Source organism: Oculina patagonica, chromosome 5, assembly GCF_052425735.1.
Source record: "Oculina patagonica isolate OP01 chromosome 5, crgOcupat, whole genome shotgun sequence".
Taxonomy (NCBI): domain Eukaryota; kingdom Metazoa; phylum Cnidaria; class Anthozoa; order Scleractinia; family Oculinidae; genus Oculina; species Oculina patagonica.
In genome coordinates, this window is record NC_135762.1 from 17,948,277 (window position 1) to 17,965,151 (window position 16,875).

At 38.0% G+C, this 16,875-nt stretch overlaps 1 protein-coding gene across 1 annotated transcript; it reads left to right on the forward strand.

The window, feature by feature from the left end:
- The first annotated feature begins 1,224 nt into the window (after window positions 1–1,224).
- LOC144653085 (transcription initiation factor TFIID subunit 7-like) lies at window positions 1,225–13,609 on the forward strand. Its single transcript, XM_078513010.1, has 12 exons — window positions 1,225–1,375; window positions 1,711–1,783; window positions 3,210–3,262; window positions 4,293–4,373; window positions 4,908–4,998; window positions 5,657–5,715; window positions 6,552–6,623; window positions 7,631–7,671; window positions 8,670–8,905; window positions 10,318–10,436; window positions 11,576–11,635; window positions 13,280–13,609. The coding sequence occupies exons 1-12, from the start codon at window positions 1,310–1,312 to the stop codon at window positions 13,304–13,306; spliced, it is 978 nt and encodes a 325-aa protein (XP_078369136.1). The 5' UTR covers window positions 1,225–1,309; the 3' UTR covers window positions 13,307–13,609.
- The last annotated feature ends 3,266 nt before the right edge of the window (window positions 13,610–16,875 follow it).

Sequence of the window (16,875 nt, forward strand, 5' to 3'; positions counted from 1 at the left end):
TAAAGAAAAGGTTCACTTTAATATTTTTTATGGTGACATCTTCATAACGAAAAAACCATTTCATTCATATTTCGATTCATTATCCTTTCTCTGACTATCCTTGCTCCGGCTTCTTCAACCCTTTATTTTCAGAAAAAAATATAGTGGGACTTTTTACTTTTCTTTCGCTCGCTTTTCGTGCTCCCCACCCTGACCCCCCCGTGATTCACGCTCGCGTAACGCGATCGCCGATTCTCCCGCGTTTCTTTTTTTTGCTTTGCAAAATAGAGGGGCTGTTAACAGTCCTTCATTCACACACGTCAAAATGAAATTTTAAATAATTAGGATACACATATTCTTAAAAGTCGAACCCCGGTTAAGTGGCCACTCCCTGGTCAGTACAATAATGTAAATAAAACTTCTTTTAAGCGGTCCCCTCTTTTAAGCGGCCGCGGCTACCTTTCTGCCGCCCCAATGAGCGTTCTTCTATTGCTTTTACTCCTCTTTAGCTAGCTGCAGCCCCCCTCGCCCCCCTGCCTCGTACGATGAGGGTGGCCGCATATTCGTGATCCGTACCATCAAGTTATGATCCATATAAGCCAGCCTAGACAGACTTGTTTCTGGACGTTCTCTCTTTTAGCGAGAAATTAAATGTCGAGGGCACACAAGCATAGAAGACTATACATGGCAAAGATCTTTGCGAGTTCTCACATAGCTTACTGCAAGTACTAGAAATCAGACATCAAAAGACAATTATTTGAAAATGCAGGGCTAGTACGTAATATTGGTTTTGGCCGATATTTCGAATAGTCTTCTACAGTGCAAGAGCCCCGGCAAGAGCTCTCAATCCAGCCTTGTATACACCTAATTGAAAAAACATTGACCCTGTGTAAAGCATAAACCATAAACGATATGACCCAATGGTATTCTGGGTAGACAGTCTTGGTAAGCTTTTTAATATTCCTTTTGTTGATAATCAAGACCTTTTTTTCTTTGAGAGCTTTCAGAGCATGATTTATGCAATATGTCTTATTAACGTGTTTATTCTGTCACAGACGACGATTGTTTCTCCAATTTCCCAATAAACATTTGGGTCGCATCGTTCATGGTTAATGCTTCTTTAAGGGTCAACGATTCTTCAATCAGGTATATCGGCCAAAACCAAAATCAAGTGCCGCTAGCCGTGCGTTCTCTCTTGCACCCTCTTATCTCGTTGACGTCACGGTTTTGACCTCAGGTTTGACCGAGCTAGGACTGGGCTGAGTGAAGGACTTATCCAATATGGCGTCGATCTTCTTCCAGCATCCCTAACAGAACATTTACGTTCAGTATGTCTTCGAAAACAAGGTCGGATGGAGGTGAATTAGAAAATCAGTTTATTTTACGTGTACCTCAGGTAAAATATATAATTTCAAAAGTGTTTAATTTACTAGGAATGCTAATGCAGTTGAATCCCGATTTAACCTCCAGGGGAAACGAAAATTCAGGAAAATTGCTTCAAGAAATATCGAGGGTAAAATTACAGAGAAGTACTATCCAACGGAAACGAAAACCGGTGCGAGAAATTAGGGTTTTCTAAAGACCGAGGATATGAGAAATCGGGATTCTACTGTAGATTTAGCTGGTTAGAATTCGGCTTTCTGTAAGTCGCATGTCGAGAACTTCAAATCAATGTTTTGTACAGATCAGTGATATTAAGTCGATCACTGATGGAAGCACATTATTTAACAGGTTTATGCTTCAGCACTGCGTCATGCAATCCAGAACGGCTCACTAAAAGATAGGCTTTCAATTGAATTTCAAGGTCAGTTAAATATTAGCTATGTTATTGGTAATTGTGAAGAACAGCTCCCGCTAACCGACTGTCGGTCAACTGTCGGCTGACAGGTTACCAACAGACTACCGACAGGCCATCGACAGCCCACCGACAGGTTACCGACAGTTTCTAAAACTGAGTAGTAAACACAGAAGTAAACCCGACGCAGAAAGCGATTAAAACAGGTAAGACTTATAAACATTGTATTTCATTGTACTACGGTACTTATGCACAAAACAAATCGACTCCTCGCCAAGATTTTATTTTATACAAACTTCAATCTCTTATAAATATATCACCTACATAACTTTAAGTCCATAAGGCAAGCAATGAAATCACATTCGAAGATGATTTTATCCAAAACTCAGGCCAAAACAGTGCAAAAACTTCTCCACACACGCACTCGCTGAAGTCGCTCTAGAATCCTTTGCGACCCCTTCCGAGGGGGAATGAGACTAAGTTAACCAATCCAATATGGCGGACAAAAATGGAGTAGCTGTGTTCGCGTAAATTCTCCGGTCGATTTTGGCAGCTCAGAAGCTAGTTTTAGGCTGTGATGACCGAAACTCAGGAGTATATACCTTTCCTTTCAATTGCTCATAAATTTTGGGGTCCGTTACGGAGGAAAAACATAAGGAAACGAAAAGGTTAGTGTTACCGTATAACCGACAACTCACCGACATCTTACCGACACCTTACCGACACATCACCGCCTGTCGACAGTTGGCCGACATCATAGCCAAAACCTGTCGGCAGGTTGTCGGCCGACAGACGACCGACAGCCGGCCGACAAACGGCCAACAGACGGCCGACAGACGGACGACAAACGGCCGACTGTCGGCCGACACACGACCGACAAACAACCAACAGTCGACCGATAGTCGTTTAGCGGGAGCTGTTCTTCACAAATTATTGAATTCATTTTTTGTGGCTTTCGTTACTTTTAAGGGACTCACGCTATATAGGGAAATCATGCGCAAAATGGTGTAAATGACGAGTTTAGTTTAGCTAGGATGACGCTTTCGATTTGTTAGTGCGAGATATTGCCTTCTTTTACTCATTCTAAATTTGTTAATTTTAAAAAATTGCCTTCTTTTTACTCGTTTTAAATTTGTGAAGTAAAAGTTAATTTACTTTTACCGTTAATTGTACGTGATGCGTTTTTTAATAGAGTCGTCATTTGTTTACGCCATTTTGCGCGTGCATTTAGACAGTTGTTTTCCCTATATAACGCGAGTCCCTTAAAAGTAACGAAAGCCTTTTTTGTTGCATTAAGTTGTTGTTGTTGTCGGTGTTGTTTGTGGAGGTAGCCTGGCTAAGTAGTCCTGTTTTCTGGGAAAATCACAAAGCATACATAGCCAGTCTCCTGTGTTAAAGGAAGTTAAGCCTTACTGAACTTTTAATATTTTTAAAGCTGACTACAGACATGCAACAGTCCGATTTGATGGAGCAGCACTATCAGCAAAGGTAAGAAGGTGTTGTAATGTTGATGATCATTGTTCGTTAAAAGTACATTGCAAAAACTGTCAAACTCCTCCTCCTCCTCCCCCTCCCCCACCCCCCTTGTTGGTACCTTTGAGGTACAAACTGTCGGATTTGTCAGCTTCTTTGAAGAAAAATATTGATTAATCAACCTTCGGGTTGCTAAGTTATATAATTAAACTATCTACTTTTCTATATTTAGTACACCCACAGTGCAAATAAATTGCTGGTTTTCACTGTCACACAATCAAAAAAAAAAATTGAAATCATTCAACTACAGAAGCTATGAATTTCAAATATTATAGACGATAAATAGATAACAATTTCACCAAGTTTCAGGTCTGTGCGGTGTACCGTTCGCGAGTTATTTACCAAACCTTTCCACGCAAATTTATAAAGCTTAGTATGGAGATGCCATAACGGTGTTCTTCCGAGGGACACAAATATGTCCGCCGTGATGTCAGAGAAACCATCTAGAAGTCAATTCTGTTTACAACAGCGGCAATCTTTGTCTCATGAGCTAGTACAGTTTCACATAAACACCACTTATTATATCTGAAATGTTCAATCTGCTGAAAATGGAAAGAAAATGCCTTTTTTCAAACAAAACAGCTTTGTCGCGGCACTCAGCTTGATGTCACATACGACAGAGAACTCAAATATTCAAAATGCTCTGTTTAAAAAATGAATGACACTATTGATCTGAAAATTTGCAAAAGATATATTTTTTGTTTATCTTATGTCTAATGACAACAGAAATTTAGTAGGCCTAGTGAATTTTGATTTCAGAATTTTATGACGTAACATGAAAACCAAAAATAGTGGTACTATGTACAAAATAATGCCAAGGATGTTCACAGAATATTTTCTACTAAATTTTTCAGTCCTTCACCCTCACTTGTGAAACTAGATCATAGGACCTGATTCTTTCACTTGTGTTTTTAGTTTCAAGGCTCATTCTTTTAGAAAAGACAGAAACCAAGCTTATGTCATGATATGCCCTTTTATGTGACAGCTTGTAGATCTACCATGCATATTAGAATCTCACAAGACAGTAGACAGCAGAAGCTTCTACAAGACTGCAGACATCAGCCAGGTACTTTTTTATTGACTGATCGAAACACTGTACACTTGAAGGTCCTTGATAAGGCTTGGACAGAACAGCAATTTACTACAGCCTCCGTTGTCCAGTAACTGCTGAGGTGACACCAATTAATACATATACAGTAGAACCCCTATTAAATGGCCATCCTTGGGGAAATGGCAACTGGCCACTTAACAGATTTTGGCCGCTTAATAGGGGTTCCTCAGAATTTAGCATTAGGCCATTCAAAAAGGTTATGTTATTTCTGTCAATACAAAATAATGTGAGAAGGAATAATGGAACCAGATGAAGACGACAATAAACCTGTGTTTGAATGATTGATTTTTATCAGCTGTCACTGTCCAAGCTTGTTGAAACTCTACGTCTGTGTTTCATCTAGAAAACATGGTACAGAACTAGATGATAAAGGAAGGAAGAAACCATAAAACTGAGGAGAATTTAAAACACAAAACTCAAAAACCCTTATGTAAAGACTAAGATGAGTACAGTAAGACTACTGAAATGGAATTTGTTGTGGTTTTTTAGATGTTAGTTTGCTGTGAAGATGACAGCCTAGTAGAGGATGAGGATATTTCTCCCAAGAAGGAATCCAAAAGATTTATTTGGAATCATGGAAGTATGTGAAATGAAAGATGTGTTTATTCTATTAGTTGTTGCATTGTACTTCCGGTATGTTGTGCAATGTTTTCACCCACCATGGATTAGTAACCTGATCTTAGTTGTTGGTTAGAATGTTTACACATTTTTAGCTGTCAGGGTCTTGTTTTATAGGATTGCACACGAAGAAATATACAAATATAAATTCAATTTGAATTCAGAATTTTGGTACCTTTTAGGGGTCTAAAAAAGCTTGAGCTAAGCCCAGATTGGTCTCTTTTAGGGGTTCTTTCAAAATTTTCGACAAGCATCCCCACCCCTTTTTATGCGAGTCCCCCCCCCTCCGGGGCCCTTCAGCAGATCTTTAACACAAACTGCTTTGTCTAAAGTTCGATGTACCAACCCCCATTTCAAGGTTATAGGCTTCTAGTACTATAAATTGCTTGTGTTTGACCTAATGGTTTGCAATGTTACTGTAACCTACAGAAAGGAAGTACATTGTATAGACCCAAAGGATACTTTTCTTGCATTAAGTTTGACTTCAGTCTCAGTCATAATTTATATCTACTGAGTTTAGTTTATGTAGAGACCTTTTGTGATCAATGATATGATTATGCTACAGACATTAACTGGACTTGCTTGAGACTGGATCATTAGCTAAGTTTTAATCTTTGCAGTTACTGGGCCACTGAAAAATGTCCGCAAGCGAAGATTTAGAAAAACTGCAAAGAAAAAGGTATGTGTTAGTGGCAAGACAAGTAAGGTAACTTATCTGTCTCAGAACTTTGAACATTCAAAAAGAGAGTGTCAGTGACTTTCTTCAAGATACAACCCCAGTCAAAAATGTTGGGAAGGTGGCTTAGTTTTCACTCCCCCTCCTCGCTCATTCAATGTTGAACCATACCTAGAAACCTAAACCACAGCATATTGTCTATCATAATATTTAGTAATACCTCAACATTGATATGGGGAGAGGGGGGCACATACACACTCTGTGCGTACAGTCATATAGATTATGTGTATTTAAAATTTGTCGAAATCACAGTGTTCATCTCCAACCTTCCCAAGGATTATTGTCTTGGGTTGTAGCTTCAATTCTACTATTAAAACCATATTGAAATTGATGAGGTCTATACCTAATCAGAAACTTGGCATACTTATGTAATTCAGAAGTGATACATGTGTTTCAGGAACAGAGAGAGGTTACCACATTTGATCTAAGCTGAAGAAAGTAATGTGGTTTAAAATTATCTTTGGTTAAAAATTTTCAAACCAGTTGGATTTTTAATTGTCATTGTTATATCCAACATTTGTATCAGAAACAAAGGGAAGAATGAACTATATATTTATGATCTAACAAGTGGTACAGAGGTTGGTGTTGTGCTGCCTGGAACTTTCTAGGGCATCCTATAAGAAATAAGTAAACAAAAAAAAGGATAGAAAACCAAAGAAATGAAAGTAAATGAACCTCTTTCCTCCGCACAAGCTTCCAACAATAGAATACAAAATATTGAGGCCTCCGCAAATGAAACATGTTACATTACTACAATGTATTAATCTTCATTGTTTTAGTTAGTGGAGTCCCCAGAAGTTGAAAAGGAAGTCAAACGTTTGCTGAGGACTGATCTGAGTGCCTCCAATGTCAATATCCTTTCCAACTATTTTAAGTTTGAAGACAAAAATATTTTGCAATTTGAGCATAAATTAATTATACTTGTAATAATAATAATAATAATAAATATATTTTTATAGCGCCTATCCAGGCCTGCTCTAGGCGCTTTACAAATGTTTTAAAATATATATATATATATATATATATATATATATATATATATATATATATATATATATATATATATATATATATATATATATATATATATATATATATATATATATAATAAAATCAATAAAAATTTTGTTAAAATTAGCTGAAAAAATCTTAAAATTAAAAATTTGCATTAAAAGTAATAAAAAGTAAAAATCGCTAAGAGTAATAAGTTTTAAAAAGAAACGTTTTGAGTTTTGATTTAAAAGAACTTAAATTGTCACACGAGCGGATAAAAACAGGCAAACTGTTCCAAAGTTCAGGCGAGGAAACAGAAAAAGCTCGAGACCCATAGGACTTGAGGTGGAATTTGACAGGGTTGAGACGTGAAGAGTGTGATGATCGGAGGGTTCTTGAAGGTTGGTAGTACGTTAGCAAATCTTGAATGTAGATAGGAGATTGTTGATGGAGAGCTTTGAAGGTAAGTAGCAGAATCTTGAATTTAATGCGTTCAGAAACAGGAAGCCAGTGTAGTTCTTTCAGTATTGGAGTGATGTGGTCGTATTTTCGGGAACAAGTGATAAGTCGAGCAGCGGCGTTCTGAACAGACTGGAGCTTTTTTAAAGCGTACTTCGGCACATTATACAATGTGAAAGCTTTGCCTGATCTTTTTTGTACTTTATATATTTTATATATATATATATTTCATGACTACATGATTATTGCCAATTAAAATAATAATTAACTATGTTTTCCAACTACCAGCTGGTTTCAATCTGTTTCCAATGCAAACAGGAACATTTGAGGTAATATTGGTCATAAGGGCTAGGCTCTGTTACGACCTTTCAGTTCCAGTTCAGTCATGTATCCTTGACTTTTTATAAGCTTTGAAGTCCTACAAGATGAAGAGAAACCAGATGAGAGGTAACTTTTTCTGCAAATATAAAATTATATACTTATTACATGGCCAAATATAGCGGTCTAAAAACAAGCACCTAACCTTCTTCTGACATGAAAGGCTAGCATCTCAACCAGCATCACCAAGCCAAGTTTCTACCTGAAGCATGTTACAGGCTGCCATTGCAGATTTTGGGGATGCAAGCCAATGGGCAAAACTAAAAATTGATTCCAAACTATTAGCCCTGGAAGGCAATATCTAGGGGGGAAAACCAGCAAAAAAACCAACCGGCTTCTTAAAAGTTAGCAAACTGTGAAATAATAAACAATAAAATTTCAAGCATTTGGGACGTGCATTGATAAAAATGGTTGATAAATGACAACAACTGGTTAATAAATGGACACTGAGAGCCGCAAATATTAAACAAATCAACAGGTTGCATGTAACAGTCTTGACTGACAAGCCTGCAGCCCTCTGATTCCTGATCAAATTATAATTTTGAAGTGTTGGTTTTTTGTGGAGGGAGGTAAACTGGAGAACTCAGAGTACAAGCCTTGGGACAAGGCTAGAACAGCAAACATGTACTGCCAGGTCCAGGCATCTAGCCCAGGCTGCATTGGTGGCAAGTGAGCGCTGTCACCACTGCACAATCACTCCTCCCCTGTTAACAATTCCACATGACAAAAATTGGTCCTGCAAAAATAAGTAACAATAAGGTATTGTTGTTTATCAGTATTAAGAGACGATTGTTGCTAGGAGACTATTTTTGTGTTGGTTTTTTTGGATATTGCTTTGCTTGATTGGTCCAATATTCTCTCCGGTTCAGCCACTCTCGTTATGCGCCGCTTGGTTCGTTTTTTCTTGGGGTGGGGGTCTTCGGGTGGGGGCGGGGAAAACTAAAATGTACATTAGTTGCCTTGTACCAAAAGATCTTTCAAAACTTAAACTTTGTGACGGTACAAGTAACGTTGAAGTTAAACAAAATTGGTTGCTGTAACACAGTGTTGTAAACTGTTTGTTGTAGCATTGTATCAGATGCCGAATTACTGAATACATCCATGCCGTCACCTCTGTCTGGAACTCAAACTGAAGAGCAAGATGGTGGTAGTGATGATGAAGACAGGAATGAACTGTTTGCCATACTTCAGGAGGCCAGTAGTGATGAGGACGAGGGAGATGAAGATGACACTCAAGAAGATGATGGAGATGATATAAATGTTGATGTTGAAATGGAGGAGCAAACATCACTTGAATTAAGAAGTAAGTCGGTTGTAATACTTGCTTTGACTTGTTGGGTATTACCTTATTGTTACTTATTTTCGCAGTAACTTAATTTCGCGAAAATGGAACGGACATTTTTCGCGGGTCTTAATTTTCGTGATTTGGCGAAAAATAAGCAATTAACATAAAAAATACAATAGAAAACTTTTAAAATTAATTTTCGCGGGTCTTTAATTTCGCAATTCTTTGAAAATCGCGAAAATTAAGTCCTGCAAAAATAAGTAACAATAAGGTATTGTTGTTTATCAGTATTAAGAGACGATTGTTGCTAGGAGACTATTTTTGTGTGGATCTTGCTTTGCTTGATTGGTCCAATATTCTCTCAGGTTCAGCCTTGTGGCTTGCTAAATAATTATGTACAGTAGTATTCTGACCTCTTGAACCTCCAGCTGAAATGAAAATTGCCTCGTTAAATTGGAGGTAAAATTACAGGGAAGTACTATCCATGGGAAAAAAAAATTGTTTTGGGAAATTGGGAGTTAAAAAAACAAAGGTTTGAAAAAAATCGAAATTCTACTGTCATCTAATGTATAGGACCTCAGTGAGCTTGGCATTTGAAGTAGTCTGATTAGTTTGCCATCTCAGGCCCTTCAACACTACCCTCCTTTAGGCTGTGGGATAGCTGAGACGAATAAAGTAAATAACAATGTATGTTTATGATGACAGTGAAGAGATTGGCATATTCCTCACTCGGCCTGTGTTTTAATAGAAAACCTCTTGGATAAAGGTTCCCGTGGTCAATGGGCAATCATCTACACCATTATCGTCAATTGGCTATTTATTTTGTGCTGTTTGGCTTTGTTATAATTTGGGATTAATAGCTTGCTTAAGGACTTGTAGGTGTGTCTGTAGAGCAACTCTTTCCATAAGTTGCAGTTTCAAAGTTTTCTCATACCTGCCCTAATAATAATAACCAGAGCTCAAGCTCTTTGCTCCTGTTCAATGCATCACCCCTGGACATTTGGCTGGAATACAGAAGTGTTAAAAAGAGAAATCACCTTCTTTTCTAGCGACACTGCAGCCAGGACTTAAATTAAAGTATTGCATGTGAAAATGACCCCACCCACCATCCCAGTCCAATAGGCCTTATGCATGATAACGTCATAAGCTCAAAATTCACCACCAAGCCTCGTTTACGCAAATTATTCGTAACCTTTCGCCACCTTCATGCAGTTTTCACGATAGCATTCTTTTCATCTTTGCTGCTTTGTGAATTTGTTAATAATAATATTTACAAGTTTGCACTTCGAAAGCAAGGCTTGGTGGTGAAACTAACCAGGTTGACGTAAACATGCATAAGGGCTATTGAGTCTCCTGTAACATGATGAAATGCAGATTTTAACATAATAGATAACTTCAGTTCACTTGCTCTTAATTTTTTTTCTTCGTAGTGAATGAAAAAGAATCCAAAGCTGAAGTACATTCTGCGAAAGAAAAACTAAATGAGATCAGGGCAGCTCGAATAGAGCAGGAGACACGAGTTAGAGAAGCCTCTAATCTATTCCTTAAGGTAACTGTACGTAATCAGTGTTATTGTTTTTGCACGTGAGTACCTAATTTGCGGGCTTCTTGCCGGTAAAGATTTCATTGGTCCTTTAAGACCAATCAAGCTGGGTGACCATGAAATTAGTTTTGTTAACAAGTCGGGCTGTCTTGGGTTTACGATTGATAATAAGTTAAGCTGGGGATACCACATAAAAGATCTTACAACATCTATGTCTAAGAAAGTGAAGCAATTACGTAGGTTTAAAAGCCTTCCTTCCCAAATTTTGGAACAAATTTACTTTAAGGGTATTCTTCCAAGTGTGACCTATGGAATAAGTGTATGGGGAAATTGCAGTGAAGCTAAACTAGCCAGTCTAGAGAAAATTCATCTTAGTGCGCGGCCAAACTCATCTTCAAACAACGGATACCACCCTCTTGGAAATCAATAAGTTATTTCTACAAGAAGAGGCTTCTCTGTCTGACACATAAAGCTTACTATGGGATTTGCCCTGAACAAGTTGCAACAATCATCAAGAAAAGTCCTAATTTACGCAATATGAGAGACAACCTTAAACTTACTCTGGACAGACCGAACTGTAATGTTGGTAAACTGTCGTTCAAACACAGATCTGCAATGGCTTGGAACTCTTTACCACAATCAGTTAAATCCATAGAAGACCATAATGGATTTAAAAACAAACTTCGTTATCTTTCTACATATATTGACAAAATTTCTTTCAATCAATCAGCAATAATATACACTAAGGATTTATCAAATTATGAATATTTTTAGGAATTTTATTTTTTACCATATTTTAAAAATTTTTATACGTTTTCTTTTGTAATTATTAGGTTTATTAGGTTAAGATTTTTTAAAGATTTTTTCATATCTATTTTGTAAATTTTAATTAACCGCAGGTCCACATCAGCTTTATGCTGCCTTATTCCGACCTGCGTAATCAAATAAATGATGTATGTATGTATGTATGTACATGACCTGATCACGTGTAAATCCAAGGTTCAAGCTGTTGTTTCCTTTGAGGTGTGTCACGTGATACATTCTTGTCCAATCGAAAGGACGTTTCAGTTTGGGGGTACATTAAAAAAGATATTTGGGTTTTTATATTCTAACAAAACGTATTTTTGATTTTGTTTTATTCCTAGCAACGCTTTGAGAAAGTTCTTGAGGAAATAAAAACCCAGGAGACAGAACAAGAACTTGAGGTATAATGTTTTTCCAATTAGCACCCCTGTTCTGTTTCGATTACAGTGCAGTCAGTGTACATTGAGATCATCCACGGCTCATTTTCCTTCCGAACTACTCACATCATTCCCACATTACAAAAGAACTACTTTTCAACGTGCCTTGCGAGGGCACAGCTCCTTCAAAAGAAGGAGCCGTCTTTCTATTCGTTTGGCATATTCAAAGTAAATACAACCGCCATTTCCCTAATAAACGCCCTGTCTCCAATAACTGCCCTCCCTTGGTCTCCTAAAATACAATTAGCGCCATGATAAATCGAATCATTAGGGTAGATAGATAGATGGATAATTTTATTTAAGTGCCAGAGCATTTAGCCTGTGATATACCCAAACTAACTAGGGGACACAACTAAGAAATAAAACTAACTAATAGTAATAATAATTTAATTATTATTACTATTAGTTAGTTTTATTTCATTAATAATATGAAATGAATATATGAAATTCATATATTTGTACTGCGGATATACATTTTAAGCAAATGAAGGATCATCGCAGTAATGTACTCAACTTAAGCAGTTAAGAAAAGCAAGCCTGAAAAAAATTCAGGCTTGAACGGGAATCGAACCCATGACCTCTGCGATACTAGTGCAACGCTGCACTAGTATCGCAGAGGTCATGGGTCGATTCCGTTCAGCCTTTTTTTTACTGCATGATCCTTCATTTGCTTAAAAAGTAATAATAATGCTAACAGTCTACATTTAGACCAAAGAGTTGATCTATTCACCTTTATATAATAACCTGAATTCTACGCGCATTTTTGAATGGTTCTTACTTATGATCTATTAGAGTACAGACACAGATGACGTCACGCGGTGGTGTGGCGCGCGTGATCAGAGTTCATAGTCCATCCAAATCAGAGTTGTCGGCAAAGTTTTTCAAAATCGCGGGGCCACAACAAAGCAAAAGTTCAGCTTCATTACAAATCTATAGTGAGAAATAATACGCCAAGCATCGTTCACCTTTCAAAGCATTTAACTCGGCTAAACAAGCTTGAAGAGAGAGTGAATTATTCGAGAAATCATCAAAATCTGTATGAAAGTGTTTGACCGATGTTGTACAGTTGGAAGACGCCACGGGATACAAATGAATGGCGGTTGAACACTTAGGTTAATGCTTACAGATTTGAACAACTTCCATTTTGCCTTGGGTCTGTTTAGTTATAGATTACAGAAGACGTCAAAATGTGATATGAACATCAGTAACCCACTCGCCTAGCGGCTCTTGGGCCACTTTTTAGACTGCTTGCAGTCTGTTTTTCTCTCGAAATTTAGTAAGGGAGTGCGACGCTCGGCGAGGGTTTAAGACGCGCGAGGAAGGATTGGGGCAAGACAAGAGTGCGCGCGCGATCGAGAAAATACTCGTCTCGCCCCAAGCCCCGTCTCTTCCCTTGTCCTTCCGCTAGTTCAACCAGTTTGCTCGCGTTCCTGATATAACCGCGCGCTCCTCGGATCCTAAGAGAAAAGACAGACTACCAGTAGTCTAGCCACTTTTCTGTTCATACCACATTTTGACGTCATCTGTGATCTATAACTGAACAGACGCACGGCAAAATGGAATCTATTTGCTAAATTTACATCAATTTCTTTCTATTGTTTTGGGCAGCTTCGTAGACTAGAGAGTCAATCCTGAAAGGTGTAGAGGAATTGAAAGATGAAGTCTGTGCTGCAAGAAGCTGCTCATGGCGAGGCACTGTGCCATGATCATCTGTCTCACAGAAACAGGGCCGGGAGGACTGTAAAGTGAAGACAAAAAAGGAACAAAGAGTTATGTGCAAGGGAGACATTCCAAGCTTTGGCTTGAATCTTTAAAATATATAGTGTATGAAAAAGTGGACAGAAACAATGTAAATAGCATGAAAGATGAGTAAAGGCAAGAACTGTAATATTAAAAAAACGTTGACGTCTAATAAAGTATCTCGGTTTCAACATTTAATATTTCATATATTTTATCAAGCGTCAGGGAGTATTTTGATATTGCTATCTTAAAGTCGCACTTGGTTCTTGGCATGGAAAGACTACTGTTAAATCCGTCTTTTTACCTCATGGTAATTACTACAGTGGAACCTCGGTTTAACGAACCTCTATATAACGAAGTTCTCGGTATAACGTACGATATTCTTTAGCCCATCTGTAGTTACAGTAAAATGTATGGTAATTCGATGAAGTGCCGACCTTCGCTTTTTTCCGAATTAGCGTCCAATAATGTAACAATCTCACTTCATTTGCCTTTGAATGTTTAATTTTTCCATGGGAGTTGCGTCATTGATGGTTCGTGCTCTCAGGCTTCGTAGCGCGAATTCTATTTTTTCACTACCAAAATAAAGTGTAACCTTTGATCCTCTTTAGCATTAAGTAAAGCACGTATAGCATTATTTTTGAGCAGCGGATGAAATTTGATAGAATGATGTACCCAAGCACTTTGTGTTTTTTGCTGGACTCAAAAACATAAAAAACGGATGACGTGACGCGAAACAAAAACGTGCTCCGTGGATGACGTGTTTCTCAGTGGGCTGAAACGTTCACTAAAACTCGCACTACGAAGACTCAGAGCAAAAGCTATCCATGACCAAGAGAGGACTCTCTTGCAATGACCCATTCACGCAAGAAAACATTCAAAGGCAAATGAAGTGAGATTGTGACATTACTGATAGCAGCAGGGACGGCGGAGCCGGGGGTCTGGGGGGCTTTAGCCCCCCCCCCCCCCCCCATTTTTACTGAAAAAATAAAGAATCAATAAGAGAAGAGACTCTTAAGCCTCCCCACTTCAAGTCACTAGTCAGCCCCCCCAGTTGGAAAAATGTTCCGCCGTCCATGAGCAGCTATAAGCTAGGTACATTCAGTTACACTTGCCATGTGACGTGTTTTAGTAAACGCACTGTAAACGTTTCAGCTCCCCACTAGAAACACGAAATCCACCCAGCACGTTTTAGTTTCGCGTTACGTCATCTCGTGACAAGTCAGTTTTCCATTTTTTATATAATAAAGCAGAATCACGAAGTTCTCGGGCGCATCTCTCAAATATCCGCTGCACAAAAAATAACGCTATACGTGCTTTACAAAGGTTACACTTTATTTTGGTGGTGAAAAAAAAAATAGAATTCGCGCTACAAAGCCTGAGAGCACGAACCATCAATGACGCAACTCCCATGAAAAAAAAAACATTTTAAGGTAAATAAAGTGAGATTGTTAATACATTATTGGACGCTTATTTGGACAAAATGTGTCGATAGGATTTTCCTTTGGGCACTGTGCAATGAACAACTGTAGCGGAAATGCTCTGAACTTCACTGAATTACGGGGAAAACGTAGCTCGGTTGAGCAACCACTTGGCTTGCGGGAACGGAGCCTCGTCACAAATTCCTGGCACTCGGCGATCTAACTTCAAGGATCTTGCTACAGACCAGGGGCACCCAACGGAATATTTCGTTAAAATATCTGTTCGGAAGAAGATTTGAGATCTAGAATTTTCGGAACATTCATTGTAAATTTTTTTGCTTGCCTGCCTTTCCTAGGATTTTCGAATATCTAAAAAATGGTATAATTGTTCATTTTTAACGGATTTTTTACTCTAAAAAGGTCACCTAGAATTTTCGGGAGCCTTTCTCAGGCTGGAATTTTCGAAAAGGTAAGTCAGTTTGATCCCCATAACTTTCGGATCACTAGACTTTCAGCTAGGAAATCCGAACAGATAAAAAAAATTTAGGGGATAAAAATATGCCTATATCTACCGTTTAAATACTAAAATACGTTCAACGGTTCAACTATATTCTCGATGGGTGTCCCTGACAGACGCCAAGGAACAGACAACTTGGTTCCAACAGTAGTCATTCGTAGGTAAAATTTAATCAAACTTTTACAACGTAGCTCCTTATATATCGTTGCTTGGAATAAGGTGTTTACAGTGTGAGCAAAAGCCTTCTATTGAGCACAATAATGAAGGAACAATTATAAGAGCGAACTTATATCAACAACAGGAAGGGAAGTTAACAAAATTAAAAACGAGAACATAGATTAAAATTCACAACAACATTGAAGTTAGGAATAGCGAACTTAAATTGAAAGTGAAAAGCTTATTAAGATTTCTAGAAGTCCTAGAATTTGTTTGCTCAGCTAACTAACTACAAGAGCAACCCTTGAGTTGAATAAAAAAGCAATAAAACTTCATTAAGGAAAATTTATATATGTTCAAATGGCGAACTTCTGTGGAAACTAATATACGAGGAGGAACTTTCTGAAAATCTAAACGGAAACTCAAAGGAATAAGCTACCGAAATATTTATCTACTTTATGGACTGCGGTTATGAACAAAGCTACAGATATACAGGTGAACAATTTCTAAACACACCACAAAAGCCTGCCACAAAAATGAATTTCTACTTGATCTACGTACTGTTGGTTTTGAACGGCGTGTAAAATGCTAAGGATAGACAGACACAGAAATTACTGAAAAACTCAGAATTCTCTCGTAACAAAAAATGCGAAGGTCGACACTTCATCGAATAACCACGACTCACGAGGCTGGTCGAAGAGCCTTTGAACTACAAAATAAAAGCCGAAGATCGGCTGATATTTCGTGCTTGTTGGATGATTAAATAGCATGTATAACTCGGCGCAACGCAACTTCCTGGCTATCTTCTATCTCGTGTCCAATGCGCGGATAGTTAATCACAACTTCGTCATAGAGCGGTTTTCTTTGTTGATTTTTTTCTTTTTGTAAACCCGAAAAACCCCGTGTTGTTTTTTTTTTTTTTTTTTAATGGTCATTATTATACATTGGTGTCACCAGCTTGATTTTGATTGGCTATAAGCACGTAGCTAATTCTTGCTTGCTGTTTCTCTTACGTCATACCTACAGACATTAGATTTTATAATTAAAAGATTATTTATTATTATTATGAGACTGCACGGACAGTTACTTAAAGTTTCACGCACGAGGCGATCATCAGACTGTACAGTGTAGAAGTGACGTCATACCTACAGACAATAGTTTTATGCATTCAGAAGTTTTATGCATTCATCATTTTTTTGTGAGCGCTCTCGTCTTTACAAGTGCAGCTCAGGAATGTGCATAATAAAACAATTATTGGATTCGGTTTTCGCATGATAGTTATCCGCCTCAGCCTTCGGCTTCGGCAGATAACAGAAACTTTGGCCTTGATAATTATTGCTATCATGCTCAACCTCATCCAATAATTGTTA